The 18,372-nt window shown below is 42.8% G+C and overlaps 3 protein-coding genes across 4 annotated transcripts; 2 read left to right on the top strand and 1 right to left on the bottom strand.

Moving 5' to 3' along the window:
* Positions 1-252: 252 nt before the first annotated feature.
* LOC135344535 (uncharacterized) lies at positions 253-3,280 on the bottom strand. 2 transcript variants are annotated; one of them, XR_010397468.1, is made up of 8 exons: positions 3,139-3,280; positions 2,729-2,944; positions 2,141-2,467; positions 1,772-1,970; positions 1,499-1,601; positions 1,190-1,390; positions 464-515; positions 253-397 (listed from the first exon to the last, which is right to left on the bottom strand). XR_010397468.1 is itself a non-coding variant. In XM_064541756.1 (7 exons), exons 1-6 carry the CDS (start codon positions 3,145-3,147, stop codon positions 1,207-1,209), a joined length of 1,038 nt encoding a protein of 345 aa, XP_064397826.1. In that variant the 5' UTR covers positions 3,148-3,280; the 3' UTR covers positions 798-1,004; positions 1,190-1,206. The 2 variants fall into 2 exon arrangements, 1 of the variants encoding a protein (XP_064397826.1); XM_064541756.1 differs by lacking the exons at positions 253-397; positions 464-515 and adding an exon at positions 798-1,004.
* A 780-nt stretch (positions 3,281-4,060) lies between these two features.
* LOC135344531 (transcription factor CP2-like) lies at positions 4,061-7,951 on the top strand. The gene is made up of 12 exons (XM_064541750.1): positions 4,061-4,301; positions 4,367-4,473; positions 4,831-5,006; positions 5,063-5,127; positions 5,195-5,300; positions 5,441-5,587; positions 5,658-5,766; positions 6,027-6,248; positions 6,495-6,781; positions 6,832-6,974; positions 7,698-7,749; positions 7,812-7,951. The coding sequence occupies exons 1-12, from the start codon at positions 4,236-4,238 to the stop codon at positions 7,901-7,903; spliced, it is 1,572 nt and encodes a 523-aa protein (XP_064397820.1). The 5' UTR covers positions 4,061-4,235; the 3' UTR covers positions 7,904-7,951.
* Positions 7,952-8,058: 107 nt separating this feature from the next.
* On the top strand, positions 8,059-18,326 carry LOC135344536 (ankyrin repeat domain-containing protein 50-like). Its single transcript, XM_064541757.1, has 23 exons — positions 8,059-8,204; positions 8,346-8,600; positions 8,914-9,058; positions 9,472-9,662; positions 10,100-10,172; positions 10,503-10,630; positions 10,684-10,787; positions 11,334-11,490; positions 11,903-12,061; positions 12,256-12,401; positions 12,691-12,894; positions 13,252-13,357; positions 13,534-13,697; positions 14,036-14,209; positions 14,466-14,646; positions 15,207-15,367; positions 15,479-15,958; positions 16,278-16,546; positions 16,779-16,972; positions 17,314-17,400; positions 17,454-17,488; positions 17,757-17,833; positions 18,052-18,326. The coding sequence occupies exons 1-23, from the start codon at positions 8,196-8,198 to the stop codon at positions 18,177-18,179; spliced, it is 3,627 nt and encodes a 1,208-aa protein (XP_064397827.1). The 5' UTR covers positions 8,059-8,195; the 3' UTR covers positions 18,180-18,326.
* The last annotated feature ends 46 nt before the right edge of the window (positions 18,327-18,372 follow it).

Below are 18,372 nucleotides of genomic sequence, written 5' to 3' on the forward strand. Positions count from 1 at the left end.
TGGCAATAAACCGGGAATTTTGTGGCACTTTTGTGCTATTATTATACATGGAACAGTTGCCTTTTGGTTCTTAGTTTGGATAGTGCAGACAGTAAATTACAAGTCTAACGATGAAGAACGCTCACAGGAGATCATCAAAGAAAAATCCAAGAATGATATTTGAAACTGCATGTTCATGTTATTTGCATATACACGACTTGTACTTAATGCCAACTAATACAACCCGTAATTATGTTCCCTTTAATTGCTGTGTTGATTTCATTACACTTTTTATCACTTTGCACTCTGCACTAACAAAAAAGACACTAAAAAATATACAGTGAAACTCAAAATCAAGAGTTGACACAAGTTCTCATATAATGGGTGGAGCTCTTTCCAGTTGCAGCCAATGGTTGAGCTGCAGCCAAAATAATGACATTTTAAAGGAATGATCAAACACAATCTCCACTTGTAGTACACGTACCTACTGCAACTGATAATTTCCTTGGAAACTGTCCCTTTAAGATCACCTAAACCTGTGATGAAAATATATAACAAATAAACACACAAAAGTAACACTACAAAACAACAAAACACAAGTGTGTAAAAAGTTGTTTGAACACTTCTCACCTACACACAGGCATTGCTCACCGAACACTCTGCTAGTTAGTACAATCATGTATACCACTAATAAAACACCTCTCTTGCTACATCTTGCTACATCTTGCTACATCCTGCCACTGCCTACATCCTCCAACTCAACTAATCTGTGAACTAAATAACACTATGAGACACTATGAAACACTAAGTTCAACGTATAAAGCCGCTGATTTTCAGCAAAAAAATTTTAAGAAAGAAACTTACAAAGATTAATAGTGTGTGTGTGTGTGTGCGTGATGATACAATACACGTACGTATATACAGTATAGAAAAAACAATGGAGTCCAGTTATTAGTGCAGATTTCTTGACAGGAGCTAGCTTCTCTACCCTCCATCCACAGCTACGCTAGTCTACAAGCTAAGTCCTGTGAGATAGGCAAAGGGGAGGGGTGTGGTCAGCATCAATGCACACACTACACAAATTAGTAATACCATAACTCTGAGTTGGATAAATAGATATTCTCTGTAGCTCTTACTCGTGATGAGAAATAGTATAATTTGCTTAAAGCTAAGTAACAATATAGTGTGAGTATTATACATGTAAGGGCACCTGTCAAAACGACGTGTTTATCGTCTGCTGTAGGGGTGGTAGGAATGAGAGGAGGAGCTTCGATCTCTCCTATCACTCGAGCTCGTATCACCATACCCGCGGGTAGGGCCATAATTAGAGCCAGTCTGTTGATAGCCATCAGTCTGCTGCTGGTAGCCAGCTCCCATCCAGTATGCAGGGTAGCTAGCACTAGCAGAAGAACTGTGTGTGTGTGTGTGTGTGTCACATGATATAAATGTGTGACTCTACTTGTTTACACAGCAATTTTGCTTGGAGTCAATTCCTAACATAGCATACATTTGCACTTACTCAGGATAATAGCTACTGGCTCCAGCTCCTCTGTCATAGCTTGGCATTGACATTGCGGGGTACCCAGCCATTCCATATTCCCTGCTGCGAGCGTAGTAATCGCCTGCAATCAAAGAGAGAGAGACATTACTATACCTGGACACCCAGAATAAAGCAGCCTTTTTTTATAATCAGGCCGGGCTAATTGATACAAAAGAATACATGAAATCAGGGCTGTTCAATATTCCTAAATTAGTCAAGTTTTAATCAACTATGGTACGGTATGGTACTTACGCATTGCTTCATATGAGGCTCTTTGATAAGAAGAGTATGCATCGTCATAGCCGCCACCACCACCACCACCACCGTATCTGCTGCTGCCATAGTCACTTGAGGGACGTTGCTGGCCCCTACCACCACCACCACCTCCACCGCCACTTCTCCTACTGATCTCATCTTTAGGTACGGCACCTTTCACTTCCACGGAACGATCCTACAGTGAGAAACACAAATCATATAATTATCGCTTCTGATACAATCTAACACTCGTATGAAATACTACTTAAGCACAATTACAAAAATGTCGCAACAAATGATACTCTTACACATGTACAAGTAATTAACGTCCTACACGCCATAACAGTATTTAAACATCATTTTTACCAATATTTTGATGAACTTCTTTTGGGTGATTTCATCGACAGCATCGTATATACAATCGTCTGATCGATCAGGAGGAGGTTCGGCAGTGACAAAAGCAAATCCCCTTGGCTTTCCGGTATCCTTATCAGTCATTATGGTTACGGTGAGAGAAGTGTCCGCGGGAAACTCTGGCAGCAAAGCTTCCTGTATGTTCTCCACCGAGGTCTCGAGGGAAAGTCCCCCAAGGAACAACTTCTTGACGCGGGTAGTCCTGGCAGAACCAGAACTTTCACCACCTCCACTCGATCCTCTTGACTCTCCTTTAGGTACTGCGCGCTTCACCTCAACCTACACATTTGCATCATTCCCAATAAACCGTGTGCTATAATTATATTGCCTTGTGTATTATTTTTCTTAGAAAATGAAAAATTTGTTTTCACTAAAAAGCAAAACTAGGATATGCATTCTGTTTCTGTAGATTAGGCCTATCACATATCACACTCAGATCAAAGTTCTGGTGGTATAATTGTACCATGACATGCTATGCTCATGCTTACAATATCTATTTAAGTGTTCCAGGGAGTAAAATAATAATATTAAAATTCTCACCGATTTTCCATCAATCTCATGTGTAGTCTCCAAACACTTATTATAGGCATCTCTATCACCAAATGTGACGAATCCAAAACCACGTGATTTTCCCTCTAAATCCATAATCACTACGGTATCAACGACTTCACCAAAGTCACCAAAATAAGTCATCAAGCTTTCTTTGCCCGTGTGAATGCTCAACCCTCCAAGGAACAACTTGTTCTCGCCATTTTTCTGCGTGGGAGAATACATAACAATATAATAAGAACGTTTACAAATAGGGAGACAGACGCAGACATGTGTTAGCTTTATGTACATAAGACTCGACTACGAACAAGTACATTACAGGCTCCACCCCTTTTAGCAGAGTTGAATAGCAAGCTTTGTTGGACTTAGAACGATTGTAGGCTATATAATAATGGACTCACCTCACTCATCTTGGTGTGTATATATCTCTGGTGGATGCTCTGCCTGGCCGGTTAGTTCTGTACTAAGTATAAACTCACTGTGGTGTGGTGACAAAAAGGATTTTATAACACACGTGATTCTGTGATGGGCAATATATAGCATTTCTTTTGAACTTTGACCCCTGTACAATTCATGTACGTAGTCTCGCGGGCCATACTATAATTATTATTATGTGAAATATAATTATTGTGCTCATGCTTTATCCACAGCTCTGACTTATTTTGATCTGAAGCTCTACATTGCACTTCACGAGACAGATAACAGAACTGAAAATTAATCAACATCATAAGCGACACAGGGGCCGGGTTAAATTGGGTGGATTGTCTTTTAGGAAAGTTTCCAGTATAACATGTTGACACAATGATTCTTGTGATATGCATTTATTCGCTTGTAAGTACAGCACCGAACCAACTGTGAGCTAATAGTGTCGTATACAAAGCAACGTACATATAATTATATGCACGTTGCTTTGTACTATTTTATCCAGGGAGGTTCAGTATATAACTTTTATTAGTACCATTGATGACAGTTCTATTATCAAAGCATGATCTAGACATTACGACGTCACAGTTTTTATTAAAGTATATCGCTGTATTATAAGAATGTTGCGTTTTCTTACTTGTTTTGCCTACAAGTGTGTTTGTCAAAAAACATAATAATTATTATAACTAACCAGCAAAAAAAAAGCGTTTGCTGTCGCCATGCACTGCAAGACAGCAGAAACTACTGCCTAATGCAGTAGGGCTGCTACCTAATGAAAGACAGTAGGGTCTACTACCTAATGAAAGTACCAGGGCTGCTGACTGACAGACAGTAGGAAGTGGATGACCAGTTTCCCGACCACCCACTGCAGCTCCGGAGCCCCGGTTTATAACCCACACGCTACATGGCCATAATATGGGTGAACTGCAACAAGCCAAAAACGTAGAAGGAAGGGGATCTTTTATTTAGCCTCGATCCCAGGCCGCACTGAAGCAGAGGCTTAATTAAGCTTGTAAAGGACAAGGCTAGTGTGTATCACACATATCTATAAAAGACTGACTGACTACAAGGGAACATGGCTCAGGGATCCGGAAGCAGTAGCAATCGTTGGAAACTTGAAGATCTCCAAGACTTAGAGCAGGTAATCAAAGAGAAAGTCTTCATATAAGACATATTGATGCTCTAATATATACTTGCTCTCCCCAGTATGGTCTAGCTGCTGAGTTAGAGTCCACAAACCTTGGAGGAACTCCGACACAAGAAGACGAGGCGATATTTATCAATGATGCTGCATTTTCGTCGTATGATATGAGGTATAAAATCATATACAAATCTCTTTATACATGTACACGTACAATACCGTACGTACGTAATTGTTGTACATGTAATTACAGTGCCAGAAAAAATAGCGAGACTACCGTAATTGTTCTAATTATAGAACCAGTAAAAAATAATTATTTTTCTAGAAACAATGTACCAAAAAAATTGATTTTATATGGTAGTATATGGGCGTTATAAAAGAGGGTGTCCTCACCGAGGCTGGTTCTATAATTAGAACGCTTACGGTATGTACATAAAACAAATGGTGCTATATGGCCGAAAATTTCAGATTTAGAGTGGCGTTGTAATTACATCAATTACGGTACACACGTCCCCCATTCTTCACACAGTGGTGTACTATCGGAGCTGCTCACAGAAGGTGGTGGCATGTTCTCAGATACTCTCCTCACCATTCCTCTAATGGCGACTGAGACCTCACCCCCACAGATTATCAGAGCTGTATTGAAGGCACCTACTGCTCACGGGGTCAAGAACACACAAGAGGAGGTCACCTTTATTCAGAAAGGTTAGGGAGTTATTGTATGTTGTTGCTGCTCTTTTGATTGACTTCACGTACTTCAGGTCATTCGTATGAGTTACACGTTAGCCATAACGGTGGAGATCAGATGACGGAGATAATGTTTCGAGTAAGGACGCCCCTTCCACACACACACACACACCTCCACCCACACCACACCACACACACACACACAGAGTGTCCTATTGCTGACGTTCTCAGAGCTGAGACTAAAGAACTGTGAGGAAGAGCAGTTTGTGCAGTGGATCAACGACCACCCAGTGGAGAGACTCTTGGAAATGGGTACTAAACTATTACAACTGCACTAAGCTATAATCTCATGGAATTTCGCTCATGTAATTATTTGTGTCCCATATTGAATTAACATACATGTAGGTTTGTATAATGCTTCACTGTGTGTGTGCGTCTATTGTCCCCCTCAGACAATGTCGGGTGTGGAGGAGTGGGATTTATAGAGAACTCTGAGACTAATCTACAAACTATTAGCTTCACCTGGAGCTCTCTGACACCAGCCATTGTGGCCTTCAAGGTCAACTGTTTGAGTAGCGAGTTTGCACCAAGAAAACATGGTATGAGACACGCAATGTACATGTAATACTGCAACTGTATGGTTGTATACTCCATACACACTGGTCATAGGTGGGGAAAGGGGAATTCCCCTACGACTACAGTTAGACACCTCCTCTGCCGAGGGATCGACTGGCAACATGACCTCTGGTGACAAAGGAAGAGAGAGACTTGTGGAGAGGTTAGTATAACAGCCACCATGTTTGATGCAATTATTATACATCACACTAATATAGGCGAAATATTCAAGTTTCGTATAATTAGAGTGGTGCTGTAATTATAACGAAAATGGTTTACTTGTAATTTTGAGTGCCATTAGGATTGTCTTATATCCTAAATCAACGATTTCTTTCGGGCCCTAATCTTGTTTGTTTTTTATGTAGCTAACTTTGAATGTCCATAACTCTATTTGGGATTGTCTGATGTATTTCTTTACTCTAGATTAGTATGTAACATCAAGGTGTTCAAAGACAAGGGAGCTGAGCGAAAGCAAAGGCAAGAACAGCTCAAGATGGAGAAACTGTCTCCTCTGGAACAATCCAATTATCATATTTCCCAGATTGTCACTACACTTCACCCGATTCAGGTCCCAGTTGATGCTACAACTATGATGCACAAACAGACGATAGTTGCACCCGCTCCTCTACCAGTACCTCCTGAACAGTGAGTACACGCACACACGCCCACACACACACACACACACACACATACACACACACACGCATACTCCACTTAAGTTATTTTACGTAGTGCTGTAAAAGTATGCATGAACTACTAATATTTAGTTTGGAGGCTTTGCTGTGTGTGCATTTTATCTTAGCTGCTATTTACTTATACTGCTTTCTAGGGAAGGGTGTATGTGCAAGATCTGTGACTAATCAAAGTCTTCTAATTTTATCTCATATTTAGTGCTTCTCCATTCCATGTAACCACGTCTCCAAGACTACCGCCTCTCCAATCATCAGCTCCGGAAATGGATGTTTCCCCAACATTAGATCACGCTCATACATGGCTCACTACAAACCGGTTTGGCCAGTTTCTGAGTCTCTTCGCTAACTATACCTGTCAAGATCTGCTTCGATTGAGTCGTCGTGACCTTCTTGACCTTTGCGGGCCGGCGGATGGTATTCGACTGTACAATGCTCTCCGATCTCACACTGTTAAAGTTATATATATCACCACGGGAACGGATAAAAGTAGGCGCTGCAAACTTATATACCGATGTTTTATTTTTTTATTTTTCCAGTTTGTGAAGTTCTTTGTCTGGAGCAGCTAACAGCTCGGGAACTGGGGGTCAAAGTTGCGGACAAGTTGGGGATTTCCCCTCCCTCCATATCCTCCCTTGTTAGATTAACTTCCACGGGAGTGCTTGTACTGGTTGATGACACCGTGAGTACACACACACACGTATAGTGCTCTGTATGTGTACAGTGCTCTGTGTGCGTACAGTGCTCTGTGTGCGTGCAGTGCTCTGTGCGTACAGTGCTCTGTGTGTGTACAGTGCTCTGTGTGCGTGCGTACAGTGCTCTGTGTGCGTACAGTGCTCTGTGTGCGTGCGTACAGTGCTCTGTGTGCGTACAGTGCTCTGCGTGCGTACAGTGCTCTGTGTGCGTGCGTACAGTACTCTGTGTGCGTACAGTGCTCTGTGTGCGTGCGTACAGTGCTCTGTGTGCGTACAGTGCTCTGTGTGCATGCGTACAGTGCTCTGTGTGCGTGCGTACAGTGCTCTGTGTGCGTACAGTGCTCTGTGTGCATGCGTACAGTGCTCTGTGTGCGTGCGTACAGTGCTCTGTGTGCGTGCGTACAGTGCTCTGTGTGCGTACAGTGCTCTGTGTGCGTGCGTACAGTGCTCTGTGTGCGTGCGTACAGTGCTCTGTGTGCGTACAGTGCTCTGTGTGCGTACAGTGCTCTGTGTGCGTACAGTGCTCTGTGTGTGTACAGTGCTCTGTGTGTACAGTGCTCTGTGTGCGTGCGTACAGTGCTCTGTGTGTACAGTGCTCTGTGTGCGTACAGTGCTCTGTGTGCGTATAGTGTACTGATTGCAAAGCTGTACGTTACTACAAGTATTAGGTTATGAGTGGTGAGCAATAATTATTGTGTATAATGTTGCAGGTAATTCACAACATTCATGATGAGGAGGTGTTCTTATTACGAGCAATCAAACGTAAGTTATCTCCACGAAATTAATAAATCTTTGTTCACTGAAAATTGTTTCTATACATGTAGAAGAAGATGGGATGTACCAAGTGGTGCTACAGGACCACACTCCATGCGACCAATCACAGTTGAGCATTAGAGGAGGAGAATTCAGACACTAATAATAATTTCATAAATGAACCATTTTCTCATTCTAATTCATATTCATATTGCTCGAATTAATGCCGCACTTAATGTGACCTCGTCTCAACTTATCGCCGCAATGATCTCATGAGCAATTAGCGGGGGTTAGATTGTATTTGTAGCCGCCCTCGCATTATGATAATGTGGGCGTGGGCTGTTGTGGCTCTGTTATCAACCTTTGCATTTTACAGTGGAGTTTTATAGCTTCTTGCTCTCCTTTGTGCAACTGCGATTGTGAATTAAAGTAGCACTACTAAAGGACAAGCGCACATGGCAGCTGTAAGTTTGACCCCTAGTACTAGAGCTAGCTATCTATTGAAATCTATAGCCTTTTAGCTAGCTACACAATTAATTACAAGTACCTTGTTGACCTGTAACTGTATGGTAATATATTTAAATGGCATACTGGCACACCATCAGATCACAATATCGGACCATTCACCATTGCAAGTCACTAAGACTATTTGCGATGCTCTCTGGGGCAACCAGTTGAGCTTCCACCCATTTAACCGAGGTGATGCCCCGGTGGAGTTCACTTCGTTATGGCCGACCAAAGCAGCTACCCTGGTGGAGACCTACGCTCATGCTAACATTGAGCAGGCTCCTTACGAGCTCTGCAAGTTGCTCGTGACAACCAACAGTGCTCAGAGTTTAGACGCCTTACTGGAGGAGAGGGTACGTCCCTGTCAGTACTGTTGTACGTCTGAGACTAGTTTCTGCATTATTTTTTATATGGTTGAGTTGTTTCCACAATCTGATTGTGATTAATTTTTGTTCTTTGGGGAATTAAGAAGCCCTCAGGCACATGTACTCTTGCTACACTCGGGATACTAAAAAAGTGCCTTAATTTGGGCTTTTAATCCCATAGACATTTCCAAAACAGTGTCTTAAACTTACATGTATAGTATTAGTATATTCTAGTATGCCCATAACACGCTACCAGAATAAATAAAACACTATTGTTTCCTTATTGCCTCCATTTCCTCAGATCTTGCAAGTAAATCAGACGTTCAATTCTGGCCTCGTTACGTTGGCCCACCTGGCCTGTGTCGTGGGCATGAGGGATGTGCTTAAAGTTCTCGTTAAACGTTCCCAGTCCAACAATGGCGTGTGGTCACTCAAGGATGAGGACGGTGTGTGTGTGTGTGTGTGTGCGTGTGTGTGCGTGTGCGTGTGCGTGTGTGTGTGCGCGTGTGTGTGTGCGTGTGTGCGTGCATGTGCGTGTGCTCGTGTGTGTTGTGCTTAGCTAGTAAGAACATTGTTACCCTTGTGCAAATATGGGACTTCTGATAGCCTTGCTGGCTGTTTTATATTGAAACTAATCAACTGAAACTGACCTTTGGTATGTATTATCTGTAGTGGTTATCTTAGGGGTGAGATTGCAATCACTATGTTTGTTTTAACTTCAGCTTTGCTTGCCACACACTTGTTTTGGAAGTTGCAATAGCTAGCCTATAAATTAAAAAAAACAGTGTATGGATTTCGGTTAGAAAACAATCTGTGATTTAATCATAATAATGTATTTGCCAAATTCCTTCCCTTTTAGACCACTCCCCCACTGAGGTGTGTGTAAGCTTCCACCATGAGCTGAAGCACCTCCTGCCTGGTCGCTCGTCCATCTTCCACAAGCTCAGGAAGATTTCTCAGGGTTTACCATTGAGGTCTGAGCACAGGGACAAGATATTCGAACTAGCCCGTAGTCCTGACAACTTCTACCAGGTTCTCATGCATTTGAAGGTACATGATCGAGTGGGTGTGGAGTTAAATACGATATGAAAACTGTCATTACACCGTGCTGCATGGCTATAATTACACCGACAAACATAAATGTTTCACCTACACTGTAGCTTAATTAGTATGGTGGTATCATGTCATTACAATGTATGCAGTCTACAAAAACATGTATTCTTGTTTTGTTAAATCTCTAACGTACACCACATTCTCGTGTCCTCTGCAAGCAATTCTACTAGACTGTCTCAATGCTTATACCACACTGACTGTGCTTGTATGATTATGCTCATACCTCCTAACCTTGTTTTGTTGTCCCTGTCGTACCACATTCTCGTGTCTCGTGCAGCTGATTCTAATTACAGACTAGACTGTTCCAATGCTTATACCATACTGATAACTGTGCTTGCTGTATTATATCCAATGTTTCCTTGCATGATATGCAGATGTACTCTTTTGACGTGAATCGTGTAAAGAACAGTGATGGTGACCTGCTCATCCACGTGGCCGTCAAGGGAGGTGTGTGTGTGTGTGTGTGATGTGTGTGTGGGCGTGTGTGATACGTACAGCTGCTGTACTGACCGTCCATCAACTAGAGCTTTGTGTTTTGTACTAACTCTATTAATTATTATCTGTGTCTATATATAGTGCTTCCATCCTCTCATGAATCTATAGAAGAATGAATCCATTTCACTGTGAGCCCAATGGCTGGTTTATATACATGTACGTAGTAGTAGGAATTCAAATGTCAATTATTGTAACACTATACCCACTGGGAAAGTAAATATACATTTCACTATTTTTACCCCTCCTCCCCCCCCCCCCCCCCCCCGGACACTTACTGAGCAGGTCTGCCACAGCTTCCTCTACTATTCACTTTGGTGAGGGGCTTCAAAGCCAGTGTCACTATGACTGATGGCTCTGGGCACACCCCCCTTACCCTCGCTAGTAAGAGGGGAGAGATGAGAATCGCTGAGGTATGTCAGTCATCAGTAACACAATACATGGTTAACCCACTCAACCGCTGCAGATTCTGATTTGTGTGTTTGGTGTTGACATAAATGCCCCCACGGCCAGTAACGGGAAGACTCCACTCCACTGGGCAGTCGAGTACAGCCACCCCTCTTTAGTCAGGTAATTTTGGGTTTTATTGTCAACGAGCTAATAAATATTAGATCATGTTTGCCATAAATACCGCAATTTGATTGGCTAAAGGAAGTGTTCTATCCAACTTAGAAAATCATGTACTTACTTAGAAAATCATGTACTTCACTTAGAAAATCATGTAGCAAAGATTAGATAAGAACATTCAAATCTGATTGGCTAAATACTCACGGTTGCTATGATCTAAAATGCTTAGACACTGTTTAGGAAGTTTCCACATGATTTAGAAGTCCTCAGGGCTAGTAGAACCCTCACTGCGTTTGGGATACTACAACCAGCCCTTTGGGCTTCTAAATCATGTAGAAACTTCCTAAACAGTGTCTAACTATTATTTAAAATATGTTGATGTATGCATAGTTTTGATACACAGCTGCAACAGCAAACAGCTAGATAAGCGTAATATTGATAATTATATAGACTTAAGTACGTAGTTTCAGTCGCATAATTGACAGCATCTGGTTATTTGACTGTATATTACTCCTCCAATATGCCCCATCCCCACCCCCTACTTTGCAGCATGCTGCTTCGTCGAGGGGCAGACTCCAGCCGCGAGGATTTGAACAGGTGTGTCCCGTCGTTTGTGGCACGTCGTCTCCGCTATCACGAGTGTCGTCAGATCATCACTCAGTTCCAGATGGAGCGTGTCTCTAGACTAGCCAGAGAGGCCGAGGATGTGAGTAGTAAAAAATACTTAAATTCTTCTAATAATTAATTTACCTGTACAAGTCTAAGAGATAATTAACGAGGTTGCGTAACTTGTAGTTTCGATTGTGCAATTCAATTTCAATATTAGCTAGAGAATTCATTTTTATAGCTTTTAGGGAGTTTCATGAGATGATATGCTTACCGTATAGCGGGTATATTTCGAGGGTATAAATGTTTGTGGTTTTCGCTGATTAAGCATCTACTGCGAACATTTATACCCACGAATTTAATATCGCATGCATGCATGCCGCTATTCCACGAAAATTAAATCCACGAATGTTTATACCCTCGAAATATACCCGCTATACGTTATATAGATTATGGATTTCTTTCAGACTAAAAATCTATAAATTACTTTCCCCCCCCCCCTCTTCCCTTAGGGCACTCTGGATGTGAGCCGGCTGTACATCTCTGACTCGTGCATTGTAACACGCTCTGGGTGCACTCTACTCATGCTAGCCACACTCAACAACAGAGAGGACACTGTGAGTCAGCTGGTCACCATGGAGATGTGCCCTCTGGACTTCAAGCAAATGAAGGTAACGTAGTACTAGATTTAGAATGTGAATAGCGACTGTTGGTTACATGTACAGCATTGCACTGTATAACGTGAATATTCATGTCATTATTATAGGTTCTAGTAGGCAGTATTGAGTTGCTTTCATTATTAGACTACTTTTATTTTAAGTGTGTTAATTTTGATGATTTTTGCTCTTTCTCTGATCTCTACTAGTCATGTGACATCTTCGATTCATCGTTGGATGACTCTATCTCTAGTCAGGTGATGGAGATCACACCGGACGCTGACTATTCCCTCAAGACAGCTGTACACATGGCAGCTGAGGGTGGCTTCTCTGGCTGCTTGCTGGCACTACTAGAGTGAGTCCGTAATATTGAAATCACTACGCTAATGATATAACAATTAGCATTTAATAACCCCATTCCAACTGAATTTAAGGTCGAAAATTAAATCACTAACTAAATGTACATACATGTACATGTACAGGCTGTATGTACAATGCTCTACATACTAAGAGGAAGTACATGTACATGTACGTACAAGTCTATATCCCTCAGGCCGTAACTCTTGCAATTAACAACCTGATTATTGGCTAGATGTATTTTTTTTCTTTTGTGTGCTTTAAGTTGAACTTGTGTCCTCCCCCAGAGCTGGAGCTCAGCCAGCTATACCTGATGCGTCCTCATGGCTGCCCCTGCACTATGCCACTGACCGTGGGCATATTGACTGTGTCTCCACTATTCTCAACTTCCCTAACCAGCTGGGACTCTGTGGACTCAGGCCGGCTGCCGATATCGCCCGTGGCAACGGATACGAGCAGATTTTGGAGCTACTGGAGAAAGCTATACGAATGTGAGTACAGTGGATTATTTGCAATATTGTAATAGTTACTACATGGCTATGAGTGCCACACGCTGTTTATTGGCTGGTAATAGATTGTGGGGCAGAGATCATTATCTACTACAAGCTAGGGCCAATGAACTGTTTGTGGCGCGAATTGCCATATAATTATTGCCTTGAAAACCATTTGCTGCATAGAAACCGGCCAGCATACTAATGGTATTCATGGTTCATGTCAATAACTTTGTACTAGTCTATCGATCTGGTCTATCTGTTAATTAAAAGGGGAGACTAGACTGTGGCTGATTTGTCCTTCTTTTGTCGCTAAATTTGGTTGTATGGTTCAGTATTAGACCCCTCCTCCTATAGACGTCAGACTGACCTAGTGGCCCCGCTGTTGTTCGATGTAGCGCTATCAGGAACCAACGAAACACTCTTTGCCACGCTCGAGAACGGAGATGATGTCAACCCAACCGTAAGCTAGCTAATCAACATCCATACCAACATTTATTATTTATTATAAATTATGGCCTTTTTATAACAGAGTTATCTTCTCTGGGCCTCTGTCTTTTACTGAGGTTTTGATTTATGCTTTTCAATAGACAATTTAACGTGTACACCACACACCCCCCCCCCCTCTTATACAAACAGAACGAGCTACACGATTGGCCGCTCATTCTAGCAGCTGGCTCTGGTCATCTGGAGCTTGTACAACAACTGCATGAATTTGGAGGTCATGTGACTCGTAGACACACCCTCTCTCGTTGCACACCTCTCCACGTGGCTGCCCGCGGAGGTCACATGGGCGTTGTCAGGTTCGTTGCCATGCCAATGAATCAAGCTCTGGCTAAGATACATGTTCTTATTAATTAATGGCTAACTTTGATTGTCTGTAACTCTACTTGGGATTGTCCAATTTCACTTTTAAAAGATGCATTTTGTAGCTCTTTGATAGAGCTATCCAACGGTATACTTAGATCAGGGATTGCTTTCGGGCCCAAATCTTCTGATTATGGCAACGAGGGATCCATTCGTTTGGGAGAACTTTCCTCCAATTTTACTTGACAGTGTGAAGTGTAAAATGTTTGCCACCATATCTCTGAAGAAACATTAACATAAACTACATGTAGTAAATATGATATACATACTGTAGGTATCTTCTCCGGTTTTGCCTCAAGGGAAACGGAACTTGTCCTCCGTCTAATTTTCCCTCTGGTGCAGCTGGCACTGAGAACCACCCTCCACACTTGTACGTCAACGACAGGAACACTGCCGGTTGCACTCCACTGGAGCTGGCCGTATCACAGGGCCACCTCGATGTCGTCAAGTACGTAGCGGCATGGAAACAATCACCATAGTGGCCAGTAGAATAGTGTGTACTGGTAACTAGTGTTCAGATTTGGCCAGTAATAAGCTGTATACCGGTACTATACTGTAATGCTTAATTGCCATAGTTGAAGAAGTACATGTACATGTATGTGACAATAATAGTAACAGCAGTTTCTAAATTCCACAAATTAATGAGCTTTTCTCTGCTACAAGCTTAAGATTAGTTGCGCACCACACCCACTCCCTATACCCAGGATCCTACTGGAGCACGGAGCCAGCACCACCCTCCCTGACAGTAATGGCTGCCAGATTAACTGCCCCTCGTTTGCGGGGACTCAGTTCCTCATGGAGACACATCGCAAGGAGAAGAAAAGAAAGATCATGGCTTGCCTCAACCCTAAAGCATCCATCAAGGACATTCAGATAGTCTGGGAGGTACGTTTTGAGTTACAAGTATCTTTGTGAAGTAGTCAGTGTCTTAATCACGTACTTGTCATCTAAAAGAATAATTATTTGTGGAAGTGCAGTGCCTTACCGGGAAACCTATAATAGGTATCAGAATGGTTTGTAATTGCGTAAACCATGTATGTGGGTTTGGATGGTCCGATTTCAACTTTTTAATGATTTTCTGGTAGCTTAAAGTGAGCTCTTTCAGATGGCATATTAAAATCAAAGGTCGTTTTCGAGGCCATTTTCGACAAAAAAGCGTGGGCTATAGGTGGGGGAGAGTTCAAATGGGGTCCGATTTAAAATATTGAGCTGAACATATCATCGGAAAGAGCTCTTTCTAAGCTTTCGGAAAATCCAAAAATTATTGAGATTGGACCAACGGTACGCAAGTTATTTTCATTCAAAGATTATTAATCCACAACCTTCCAAATTGGGTGAAAGGCCTATCTAATGTGTTTAGATCAATGATTGCTGTACTATTGTACTGCACCTAATAAATATGCGCTTTATTTGTTTTTATTAATAGTGTAATTTGATTGGTGCAGAGCCCGAGTGACTTCAATCTGAACCAGAGGACAGAGGACAGCTTCATCATGATGGCTGCCTCATCTGCCAGGCCTGATGTTCTCCAGTTCTTTATTGACGAGGCTATCAAGTGTCGACGCAGCATGCTCATCTCACCGGGGCAGCCCCTGCAATCAACAAGGTAATTAATACATTGCTGAAATACATGCATGTACTGTTTGCTTACACACCTTTATGGGCCTATTGCTTTGCTTCGGATTATTCGATTACTGAAGTCTCCTTCCCTCAACAGAATGTATAACAGTGCCTCTGGGGAGGACTCTTCCCCCGATTTCCGTGAAAACTCACTTCCAACCAACTTCAAGTTACAGCCAAACGATCACGCCCACCCACACACTGCCCTCCCAGCTCCGTACAGTCACAAGAAGGGTGCAGAGGTCACTGTAACGTCTCTAGGCCCCACCCCCTTTACAGCCCTCCCGTCTCCACGCAGTCGCGACCCTCACAAGGGTGCAGAGGTCACTATTACGTCTCTAGGCCCCGCCCTCTCGTCTCCCAGTCAGGACCGTCACAATAAGGGTGCGGAGGTCACTGTGACATCATTGGGGCCGATGGTTCTCCGTGGGTGTGATGTGGAGAGTGACCCGTGTGAGGGTAGTGGAAGTCGTGGGGGTGGTGGGGACCAGCTGTTGTTGGAGAGTCGCACTGCGTTACCACAAGTGTTCAGGACACAGCTGCCCAACACTCGCGAACAATGTGCTAGCGATCGAGGGTGAGTGTGTGTGTGTGTGTGTGTGTGTGTGTGTGTGTGTGTGTGTGTGTGTGTGTGTGTGTGTGCGTGCGTGCGTGCGTGTGTGTGTGTGTGTGGGGGGGGAGGTAATGTACGTGGCCTAGATGTACGTATGTAGCATCTTTGAAGGGCCATAACTTTAGTTTCGTTGGTCCAAAAACGTAAATTTTATGATTTTTGAAAGCAGTCCTTCAGATAATGTGTTTCAGAAGTTCTATTTTGGGCCTGTTTTTAACAACTCAGCATACCATCTGAACGGGCTCCTTCTAAGCTTTCAGACTTTTGTTTTCCTTATGTGTAGATCATCTCGTCGTAGCGGGCCCCCCAAGAAGCCCCCTCGATCGAGGCAGAGGACAGCAGCTGATATGCCCCCCCGAGCCGTTGGTCTCCTCAGGAGAAAGGCGGGGTCAGGGGGGAGCAGTGCCACGCCCCTTTCTGAAGATGACGAACCTGTCCGTCGAAAACATCCCAGCATCAGTGAGGGGGCACGGCCTGTTGCTAATGGATACAGAGGCGGAGTCAGTAGTGAGGCTGAAAGTGGAGCTGAGACCAAAGGAAGAGAATTTGCTAGTGAGTGTTGTGTGCACAAATATACGTGCACAGTACGTACACGTAGCGTAACAAAATAGGCGTGCAAAAAAAAAACTAAATACATTATAGTGTTATTGTGTGTTTTTCTGTACCAGTGTCTCCATACATAATTAGTAGTTACTATACAAGCAAGCAAAACAACGTACTTAGCGGATTGTGTTATTCATTTCGGCTAAACTATAGTAATTTTATAGCTCTCTCTCTTTCATAGGGTTGCTCCACTTTGCCAATCCGGTTGACGGCTGCACTGCTCTTCATCGAGCTGCCGAGGCCTGTCGCCATGACAATATCACGGTACTACTGCGAGCTGACGAGGAGCTAGCTAACATGACGGATGTTGTGGGGAACACAGCTCTCCACCTGGCCTGCCTCAAGGCACACAAGCAGACTGTCAAGGCACTCCTGGTAAGTGTTGACAGCTTCTCCACTCCAACTCTCTGGAACCCCTGGCCTTTTATAAATAGGCTACTTTGGGGATCAAAGTTTTGGCCATTGTAGATACAGAGGTGGCCTTTGTTGAGAGGTTGTTTTGTACACAAACTGTTCATTTGGGACCTGGCCCCTTTTATCACAGTTCAAGGTGGCCATTGAGAGAGGTCATCACTGTACATGACATTACTGCATGTCCAGTCAGCCAGCTGTATTCAAATACTTCATTTTTATTCTTTAAATTTTTTTTTCGTTTTTTTCTTCTTTTTCTTCTGTTGTTGCGTCTATGAGTCAGTGCCTGTATCACTTTTGCACAGGGTTTCAAGTGTGTTAGTACCGTTGTTCGTAACAGTGGCAAGGAGCTCCCAGAAGAGAGATGCATGCGCAGAGATGTCCGGAAAATGGTAGGTGTGGGTAATAAGGTATGTATGATCATAAGCGTTTGCTTTTCTCACAGGTGGCTAAAGCTAGACAAGCTCAACATGGGGACAAGTGAGTGCCTATAAGCAGACGATTTGTACTGGTTATCTACCGAGGCCACAGTCCGTTTAATAGTGTTCTCGATTTGTCTATAGCAGTACATGTACCATGTGTGATCTATACAATGTGCCGTCGTAGCTACGTGTATATACGTGTGTTATAGATTTGACCCACTGATAGCTTCCCCTGTACTATTGGTATTATTTATAAGCACCCGTGGCCGATATTTATTTAATTATCGCGTGTGTTAGTAGTACCCACACCGTCTCTTTGCTCACAGCATTCCTAGCTCACCCAAGCAACGACTGGGGATGGCCTCAGTGGGTGTAGCCGACAACGGAGCCTCAAGATTATCAGGTGAGCTGGTTAATTAGATCTAAAGCATCCCTGCATTTGATAAGCATAGTCTAGTCTGTGAGAGTAGTATAATATTTATGGTCTAGAGTATATGGTTTGATTCTGCTCTGTGTAGTGGATTCGTACGGTCTTACGTATACGCCCGTAAAAAGCTAATAGCGATGAAAGTAATACTATGAGTCAGTTCTTAACCCCTCCCCCCTCCCACACACACACAGACATTCACGAAGCCTCGGCTCCTACATCGCCTTACGAGGAGAACAATTTTGAAGTCCAATTTGAGACATTGAAAGAGGAATATGACAAAAAACACGACGCTGCCTTAACAAGCAGTAAAACTGACTAATTATTTGGTGTGTTCTTTCAGTGGTTTTTATAAACTGTTTCTTTCTTGTCTGATCTGCTATGTTATGTATAATTATATGTAACTCATTTATATTGTATGCAAACTTTCGTATTCTCCAATTGTCCATAAAATGTATATATTCACTGCTGAGTGGGTGTATAAATTTAATATTAACATGAAGCATGATAAAAAA

Source organism: Halichondria panicea, chromosome 11, assembly GCF_963675165.1.
Source record: "Halichondria panicea chromosome 11, odHalPani1.1, whole genome shotgun sequence".
In the NCBI taxonomy this organism is placed as follows: Eukaryota; Metazoa; Porifera; class Demospongiae; order Suberitida; family Halichondriidae; genus Halichondria; species Halichondria panicea.

Excerpts from the sequence above, each read along its gene's own strand:
- LOC135344535 (XM_064541756.1), bottom strand. Across the intron at positions 2,468-2,728 it reads ATGAGATTGATGGAAAATCG|GTTGAGGTGAAGCGCGCAGT; the intron begins GTGAGAATTTTA and ends GCAAATGTGTAG. Across the intron at positions 1,971-2,140 it reads AGAAGTTCATCAAAATATTG|GATCGTTCCGTGGAAGTGAA; the intron begins GTAAAAATGATG and ends TTCTCACTGTAG.
- LOC135344531 (XM_064541750.1), top strand. The coding sequence starts at position 4,236 with ATGGCTCAGGGATCCGGAAGCAGTAGCAATCGTTGGAAACTTGAAGAT. Across the intron at positions 5,128-5,194 it reads TGACGGAGATAATGTTTCGA|AGTGTCCTATTGCTGACGTT; the intron begins GTAAGGACGCCC and ends ACACACACACAG. Across the intron at positions 5,767-6,026 it reads AGAGAGAGACTTGTGGAGAG|ATTAGTATGTAACATCAAGG; the intron begins GTTAGTATAACA and ends TCTTTACTCTAG.
- LOC135344536 (XM_064541757.1), top strand. Across the intron at positions 12,895-13,251 it reads CTGGAGAAAGCTATACGAAT|ACGTCAGACTGACCTAGTGG; the intron begins GTGAGTACAGTG and ends CTCCTCCTATAG. Across the intron at positions 13,698-14,035 it reads GGTCACATGGGCGTTGTCAG|GTATCTTCTCCGGTTTTGCC; the intron begins GTTCGTTGCCAT and ends TACATACTGTAG.